At 54.7% G+C, this 8,905-nt stretch overlaps 1 protein-coding gene across 1 annotated transcript; it reads left to right on the forward strand.

Annotated features, from left to right (window-relative positions):
* The first annotated feature begins 200 nt into the window (after window positions 1-200).
* LOC134154353 (olfactory receptor 14C36-like) lies at window positions 201-8,652 on the forward strand. The gene is made up of 3 exons (XM_062601102.1): window positions 201-278; window positions 990-1,913; window positions 8,371-8,652. The coding sequence occupies exons 1-3, from the start codon at window positions 201-203 to the stop codon at window positions 8,650-8,652; spliced, it is 1,284 nt and encodes a 427-aa protein (XP_062457086.1).
* Window positions 8,653-8,905: the final 253 nt, after the last annotated feature.

Consider the following 8,905-nt stretch of genomic DNA (forward strand, 5'->3'; position numbering starts at 1 on the left):
CAGCCTCATCAGGGTATATCTCACCTGCTCCTTAGCCCCTGTGTCACTGAGATGCCCCTGGGCAGTTGCCTGCCCCTGGGAGGTGTCTGCAGGGCAAGGTTGAGCGCCCCATGAGGGGAATGGGGTTTGTGAGCAGTGACAGGAGAGAGACGTGGGGACAGAGAAACACCTCCCTGCAGGGATAGCTCCAGGCAGCAGTCATGGTCAAAGTGTGGGAGGAAACTGCAGACTTCAACATCTCCTCTTCTCACCCATCAGCTCACCAAATCACAGAATGGGTAAGGTGGGAAGGGACCTCTGGAGATCATCTAGTCCAACCTCCCTGCTCAAGCAGGGTCACCTACAGCATATTAGACAGGATTGCATCCAGGCGGGTTTTAAGTATCTCCAGAAAAGGAGACTCGACAAACACAACCCCTCTGGGCAACCTGTTCCAGCTCTCTGCCCTCAAGCCTGTAGGATCCATGGCATGAGGTTTTTCCTTGGCTGATGGACACCCAGGAGAGGAGAAAACCCTGAGTGTTCCCCTGAGTCTCCATGTTCCTGCCTCCCTCAGAAGAAATGCCACGATACTGCCCTGTATTTCCCTACCTGTCTATGCTGTTCTTGTCCTTCCACTTGGACTCCCTGGGCAGGAGTGTTTGAGATGCAATTCAGACACTGACCCTGCAGGTCCTTCCATAGAGATGTATATTTGAGAAAGGTAATCAAGTCCCCCTCCAGCTTCTGTGGCTCTGGGCAGTGCTGGGGCGGGTGGAGGAGCAGGGGAGAGGGGCTAGCAATGAGCCAATTCTCTCTTCAGAACATCCCATCCTTAGGACCTTTAACCATTTGACTGTGGGATATCTGGCTGGGCTGCAAACCAAGGTGGGGACAGGTGATACATGTTTTTTGGAGGGGCAGAGTACTAAGAAATAGAAAGTTTGGCCCAGAGAATTCTGTCCTAACTTGTCTATGTCTTGTCTTTTTGGACGATCCCCCATGCCTAGGGGGAGCGAATGTCCAACAGCAGCTCCTTCAACAGGTTCCTCCTCCAGGCATTTGCCAACACGCGGGAGCTGCAGCTCCTGTACTTTGCGCTCTTCTTGGGCATCTACCTGGCTGCCTTCCTGGGCAATGGCCTCATCATCACAACCATAGCCTGCAACCACCGCCTCCACACCCCTATGTACTTCTTCCTCCTCAACCTCTCCATCCTTGACCTTGGCACCATCTCCACCACTGTCCCCAAATCCATGGCCAATTCCCTGTGGGACACCAGAGCCATTTCCTACTCAGGATGTGCTGCCCAGCTCTTTTTTCTTGTCCTTTTCATTTTTGCTGAGTATTTTCTTCTCACTGCCATGGCCTTTGACCGCTATATTGCCATCTGCAGACCCTTGCACTATGGGACCCTCATGGGCAGCAGAGCTTGTGTCAAAATGGCAGCAGCTGCCTGGGCCAGTGGTTTTCTCTGTGCTGTCCTGCACACTGCTAACACATTTTCAATACCGCTCTGCCAAGGCAACATCCTAGAGCAGTTCTTCTGTGGAATTGCCCAGATCCTCAAGCTCTCCTGCTCAGACACCAGCCTCAGGGAAGTCAGGCTTATTGTGGTTAGTGCCTGTTTAGTCTCTGGGTGTTTTGTTTTCACTGTGCTGTCCTATGTGGAGATCTTCACTGCTGTGCTGAGGATCCCATCTGAGCAGGGCCGACACAAAGCCTTTTCCATGTGCCTCCCTCACCTGGCTGTGGTCTCCCTCTTTGTCAGCACTATTACCTTTGCCCATCTGAAGCCGCCCTCCATCTCCTCCCCATCTCTGGATCTGGTGATGGCAGTTCTGTACTCTGTTGTGCCTCCAACAGTAAACCCGCTCTTCTACAGCATGAGGAACAAGGAGCTGCAAGATGCAGTAAGGAAACGGATCCAGTGGGTACAATGTCTGACCAGTAACTGCCCTATGTGCACCTCCTTCCCATTTCCAGCGTATTTGGCATCAAAGCTATGTGTTATTCAATTTTTTATTATTTACACTCCTGTAAAAAAAAATAAAAGTGCTACTTGTCCTCTGGAAACTCTCATTTGAATCTGACCCAGCGACTGTGCTGAAGGAGGAAGCCAGGCTTCCCCCTTCATCAGCAGGGAGGAGGGAACCTCAAAGGCATACTAGTCTGAGCTCCCTCGGATGCCCCAGTGCAACGAGGAGAGTTTCCCACTGCAGTGTCTCTTTCAGCAGTGATACCAAAGGAGCTCGGGGGGAAGAGTCAGGCTTGCGCAAGTACAGATGGGGTGACAGCATGGGTCCCATGTGCATTAGGAGAGCTCAACTCCCCTGGCCACAGTCAGAGTGTGATCTCACATGCCTCTTCTGCAAGGGTGGCAGGCAGCTATCACAGTGGGCCAGTCCCTTCCCTCTACAGGGCTGCAGTGCACAGAGCAGAAGTGGAGGAGCGTCTGGATGCAGCCTGTGGGGACAGACCCTATGCTCTGCAGGACCATTCTCCCTCTACCACAGCAAGTATTTCCTCCCTGCAGCTGTCACATGGGGGCTGCAGCTTTCCTGGAAACACGTCTGCCCAACAACAGCAGGATTTTCTCTGTTCGGAGCTGTTCTCTTCATTGCCACACTGTGCTGCTGTGCTCTAGTGTGTATATACAACCTAAGAGCTCTCCTAATGTGGTGGTGGTACGGTTATGCTTCCCCGTGCATTCCTGTGAGCACAGGCAGGACGAGGCAATGGGCACCTTTATGTCAGACCTGGGGTCCCAAATAACGTTTTGTAATAAAAGGGGATCTCCTCCGTGCTGTGCCGTGAGTCTTGCCTTTCTTCAGAAAGGAGAGTAAAAAACACACCCAAGGGTTGCAGCACAAAAGGGCCTGCTGTCCTGCTTGTGAACTCCATGGGCCCAGCAGGATGAGCTCAGAGTCCCAGTGTGATCCACCAGGGACCGAGGGCTGGATTTGGGGCTCCTTTCGTGGTGACCAGTGCAAGCAGAGATGGTGAGTGGTCTCTGTGATGCCTGTCTGGGGCTGCTCACAGATGCCATCCTTCTGGAAAGGAAGCTGGCCACCAGGAGAGCTCGGGGGATCTCTAGGAAGAGTGTGTGCCTCAGGGGTGGGCAGGGAGTGGAGCCTCACAAAGTGAGGGATGTTTCATGGTGGAGTCACATAAAGCCCTATACCCAGGTATGCATAGGAAAGGAGGGCTCTGCAATCCCTGCAGAAGCAGTGGGGACCTGGGACACCCAGGGAAAGGGGGCTGGAGAGTGATCCATGCACTCTCATGTAAAACCACAGGCCAGAGCTAGGGCACACAAAAACACATCTGCTGCCATTGCAAACACCCTGGGATCACTCTCAGCACATCCATGAGCACAAACACGTGCTAGCAGTGTCGGTGGTGTTGAGCCATGTCTGTCTGGTTCTCCTTCCTACCCCAACCAGCACAGCCAGTGAGGAGTCAGGGGTCACCCCACGGTGCTGTAATCCCACCATCTGATAGCACTGCAGTGTAGCAGTAGTGCAAGACCCTGTGAGGAGCAGAGGGGAGGGGTGCATGAACTGCTGTGCAGGTCAGCAGAGACCCACTCACCTGGGGAAAGACTCTCTGGGGAGCAGGGACATCCCAGGAGACAAGCAGGACAGAGCTCAGAGAGAGAAAATGAGTGCAAGAAACAAGTTTGAGCACCATCTCAGATCAGACCGCGCTCTGCCTGGGGCAGCAGGAGCTACCGGAGGTACTACAGGGTCAGGGCTCTGGTGCTGTCCTGGGCAGCAGGCTGGGCAGTGAAGGAGCTGCAAGCCACTCAGTGAGTAGAAAAGTACAATACCTTACCAAATGTGAAGGTTTAATGGCTCTGAAATGCATGAAGGTATGCAATAGCAGCGCAGTGGGATGGTGTGAGATGCCATACCACTAATGAGAAACTGCAATGAGAGGTGTGTGCTGTTTTGCATAAATGGTAGTGTGTGGTGGATAGGAGTTAGAGAGAGACAGAGAGGTCCCAAGTGCTGATGGCCCTGGGCTGCAGTGGTGCTGTGAGCTGTGAGCACTGGGACTCTGGTGCACAGGGGACCCCTGTCCCCCTGCCTGGCCCTGAGTAGAGGGGCCCAGGAGTGTTTTGGTCACCTGCGGGGAAAAGGCCACCTCTAGGACCTGTTTGTGGCACCTGTGTCTGCAAAGGCAGCAGGAGCAGCCCCTGCAGCCCCATCCCTGGGAGCAGGTGTGAGGCTGGAGCTGGCACAGTGGCTATGTGCTGTGAGCCTGCTTGGGGAAGCAAGCCCAGAGAGAAACCACTGTCTTCCTGGCTTGGGTGCTGCTGCAGGGAGAGCATGGTGCGGACTGCTGAGGTCTCGTGGGCTGTGGTTTGTGCGCTTACAGAAAAAGCTTTGATCTCTTGATGAGCCCCAGCGAGGGAATAACGGGCTGTTTCTGGGAACAGCTTTTTTTCCTGGTGTTAATTTTTCCTTCCTAAGCTGTGATTTGTATTCCCTACTTTCCCCATTGCTACTTTTTCCTTCCTCACTTTTGTCCTCCCCCTCACCCTGCCTCTTACGCATCCATCCTCCACTCATTTACTGATTTCAGCCTTCCCAGTCACAGGAAAGCATGAGGCCATATGACTGCTGGCAGCTCTCCTCTCCCTGCCAAGCTGCCCCAGCACAGCTTACCTCTCCCCCGCGGCAGTCACCATCAGGCCGGGAGACAAAGCCAGACACGTCTGCCCAGAGTCTGGTGCCTCTCTCGAGGAGGCAGACGATAACCCCCGCAGCCCCAGTGCTGCCCAGAGCTGGCTCTGCTTCGCAGGAGGGTTTCAGCCCTGGGTCCCGGGAGGGGCAGCTCTCCTCTGCCCTGGCAGCCAAGCCACAGCCCAGCAGTGGGGTTGTGTGAGCCCCCTCCATCCCCTAGCATGGGCAGGGCAAAGTTGGGCTCCCTGCTGGGAACAGCCAGAGCTCTGCAGCACTGCAAACAGCAGGATCTTGGCCTCCAGGAGAGGAGGGAGGCAGAGGCTGTCACCAGCACCCTCTCCCATGGCAGCACATCCCCACGCTGGGCTGGGAGCTCCTCCAGCCCTAAGGCCTGCACAGGCCCTCTGTGGGCAGTAGCACATCCTGGGGCTGGGGATATTTTGGCTCCACTCCAGACTGGAGCACTTGTGCTGGGGCCCCATGTATGGAGCTGGGAAGCAGTTGTGGGAGGGGCCTGGATCCCTAGTGTAGATGTGAGGGAATAATACCACTGCTGCTGATGGTGGCGGGGATGGAGTCACCAGCACATCCCTGAAGCAGTGGGGCAGGGCAGGGGTGACTCTGGGGGCTCTGGGGAGAGCCAGGACTCAGATTTTGCCTCTAGTCCTGAGACCAGGAGCCTTCCTGCTGACAGCCCCTGCCCCAAGGCAGCTCCTACCCTCCCAGCCCCCCACCCATCTGTCCCCGTGGAAGATGCAGGGCTGAAACTTGAGCCCCAGGAGGAGCAGGAGTTTCCAGGGGGATGAGGGTTGTGTTTCTACTGCCCATGTACATTGCTCACCTCCATGGGGTCTTACTCTGCAAATGCCTTTCTCCTGCTCAATGGGACTTTTGTGAGGCTCAAGGGACTAAAGTGTGTCCTGCCTGGCTTTGTGTGGTGTTGGAGGGGTGCTGGAAGAGGGCTTTCTTGGGAGACTGGCAGGCTGTGTGTGGGGCCAGCAGTGCTGAGTAGCTGTGCTGATGGCTGCAGGACAGACCTGAGTGTCCTCAGATGCAGTGCCAGTGAACGTGCGAGTGGCTGCAGGTGAGCTGGAGGGCAGGGCAGGAATTTGCAATGGTCTTGGGCTATGGGAATAGGAGTGACCTGTGTGTCCTCGCCAGAAGGAAGGTGAAGAGGAGAGGAGAGCTGGTGTGTGAGGGCCGAAGGAGGATTTGTGTTCGGAGGACCTTCCCTCCAGGAAGGACAGCAGATTGCTGGCACCAGCTGATGGAGGGGACGGTTGTGCCCTGCCAGGCACTGCCAATATTGCCAGTGTCTCCTGCCTAATGCAATGTGACAACCCCCAGGCTAGAACTCTCTCCATGTTCACGGCTTCAGGATGTGTCTGCCAGCTGCTGTGGGTCCAGGCAAGGCCTGGAAGCAGCAGTTCTCCTCCCCTGTGACCCTCTTCATCCTCCCCGGGGCTTGTTTCCAGCCAGAAATCCCTCTCAGCACAGACCAGCCATCCTGTGACAGCAGGAGCGCAGGACTGTAGAGGAAGGGCCACGTGCTGTGGCAGCATGGTTTCCCATGCCCCTCAGCTGACTGTGACACCACCCGCTAATGTCCCCTCCTGACCACCCTAACAGGGGGAAAAGAGCTTAGCCACAGTGCTGACCTTTGGCAGGTGGGCTTGATCGTCATCATGGTCATTTACATGTCACGAGACCCCTGCCCTGCAGTGTGCTGCAGAGCCAGGTCGTAGCATCTTCCCGCTGCCCTCTCCCCTTGTACTTGTCTAAGTCCAAGTGAAATCATGCCCCTGAGTTGTGTGTCCATGTCCGTGAGAAGCTAATACCATGGATCAATTACAGACTATTGCCTGACAAATTTTAAGGGAAGGGAAAAGTGTCTTTTGTCTTCTTGATCTCCGTTGCCTGCTTTGCCTATAGCAGGAGAGCAGCATCCTGTGCAACTTTGTTCATAGCTCCCTTTCTTCAGGTCTCTGCTTTCTGCACCTTTGCAATTCCAACCTCCTGCCCTGCATCTCCCTCCCCTCCCCCGTCCCTCCACACGCATGCACGCGCGCACACACACACACACACTCTCACTTATCTCTTTGCTTTGCATCTTTTTCAAGTGAGCAAACCTTGACAGAGGCAGCCCAACCTGAACAGGCCGATGCCCAGAACAAGAGCAAGCAGAGTCGAAAACCTCTTTCTTGTGCTCAGCTTCTTCTATGCCCAGCTGTCACTTGGCATACGCAGGCTTCAGGTGAAGTTGTATGAGGTGTGAAATACAGGAATGCCACCAGAGGAGAAAGTGTCACTCATGCACTTTGAGGCGTACTCATGACACACAAGCTATTGCAGTGTGACAAGCCGGGAAGGGCTAAAGGGAAGCAAGATCACCGTGATTAGAGTTAGATCTTCCTGTGTTTCCATTTTTTGCCTTTTAGTGGCTATTCACTGGGCTTGCTCCAGTAGCTCCATCTCTCATACCTGGGAATGTGGAACTGGACTCAGTACTGCTGGTGTGGCCTCAGCAGGGCTGAGCAGGGGGGGAGGATCACCTCTGTCGACCTGCCTGCAATGCTCTTCCTAAGGCAACCCAGGATACCTTTAGTTGCCTTTGGCACAGGGGCACCTTGCTGGCTCGTGGTCAGCTTGGTGTCCGCCAGGTCCTTCTCTGCGGCACTGCTTCCCAGTGGAGCCTGTAGTTGAGCATGGGGTTATTCCTCCCTAGGTGCAGGACCCTGCATTTGCTTTATTGAACTTCATGAGGTTCCTCTCTGCCTGTTTCTCCAGCCTGTCGAGGTCCCTCTGAATAGCATCAGAGCCTGCTCAGCAAACTTGTATCATTAGCACACTTGCTGAGGGTGAGCTCTGTCCCATCATCCGGGTCATGAATAAGCTGAACAAGACTGGCCCCTGTACTGACCCCAGCGGACGCTGCTGGCTTCCAGCTAGACTTTGCGCTCTGCCCTCTGAGCTCTGCCACTGGGCCAGTTTTCAGTCCACCTCACTGCCTACTCCTCTTGCCCATACTTCCTCAGCTTGCCTACGAGAATGTTACGGGAGACAGTGCCAAAAGCCTTGCTGGAGTCAAGGGAGACAACATCCACTGCTCTCCCCTCATCTCCCCAGCCAGTCATTCCATCATAGGAGGCTATCAGGTTGGTAAACCATGATTTCCTCATGGTGAATCCATGCTGACTGCTGCTGGTCAATATCACCTTCTTGCTCTTCATGTGCTTGGAAATGGTGTCCTGGAAGAGCTGCTCCATCACCTTTCCAGGGATGGAGGTGAGGCTGACTGGCCTGTAGCTCCCTGGGTCCTCTTTGTTGCCCTTTCTGAAGACTGGAGTGACACTGGCTTTCTTCCAGCCCTCGGGCACCTCTCCTGATCACCTTGCCCTTTTGCAGATGCTTGAGAGTGGCCTTGCAATGACATTGGCCAGCTTCCTCAGCACTCCTGGATGGATGTCCATGTCAGGGCCCATGGACTTGTAGATGTCCAGTGTGCTGAAGTGACTGCTAACCTGATCCTCCTCCAGCAAGGGAAAGTCTTCCTTTCTCCAGACTTTCCCCGTGTTCTCCAGGGCCTAGGATTGCTGAGGGCTGGTCTGAGCAGTGAAGTTTTACTGCCGATGTGAGGAGTAAAACCTGAGGCAAAGGCAGCACTCAGGCTCTCTGCCTTTTCTGTGTCCTCTGTTGCCAGGGCCCTTGGCCCATTCAGCAACCTTTTGTTACAGATGTATTTCTAGAAGCCCTTCTTGTTGGCTTTGACATCCCTCACCCGATTAAACTCCAGATGGGCCTAGGCCCCGTCTGTGTGTCCTGGGACATTGTGACTGTTTTTCTCCCAGGCTACCTGTCCCTGCTTCCACCTTCTATGTACTCCCTGTTATGTTGGAGTTTTGCCAGGAGCTCCCTGCTCGTGCATGCAGGTCTTGTGCCCGCTTTGCTCGACTTCTTGCTCCTTGGGGTGGACCACTCCTGAACTTGGAGGAGGAGCTCCTTGCATGTTAACCAGCTTTCTTCCACTTTCCCCTCTTCCTTTTAGGACCTATCCCATGGGATTCTCCCAAGCAGGTCCCTGAAGAAGGCAATGTTTGCTCTCCTCAAGTCCAGGGACAACTGCCTCATACTGGCCTTCAGGTACTGAGGCAGCCGTGACCTTGCTGTCAGCATAAAAGTCAAGTGCGTGCTGTGGGCCTGGGAGACACTGCAGCACAAGTGACCTCAGCAGCTCA

This window comes from Rhea pennata, unplaced genomic scaffold (genome assembly GCF_028389875.1).
Source record: "Rhea pennata isolate bPtePen1 unplaced genomic scaffold, bPtePen1.pri scaffold_26, whole genome shotgun sequence".
Lineage (NCBI taxonomy): Eukaryota > Metazoa > Chordata > Aves > Rheiformes > Rheidae > Rhea > Rhea pennata.

Coding starts and splice junctions, on each gene's coding strand:
- LOC134154353 (XM_062601102.1), top strand. CDS start 201: ATGGTCAAAGTGTGGGAGGAAACTGCAGACTTCAACATCTCCTCTTCT. Junction 279..989: donor CTCACCAAATCACAGAATGG/GTAAGGTGGGAA, acceptor CCCCATGCCTAG/GGGGAGCGAATGTCCAACAG. Junction 1,914..8,370: donor TAAGGAAACGGATCCAGTGG/GTACAATGTCTG, acceptor CTCTGTTGCCAG/GGCCCTTGGCCCATTCAGCA.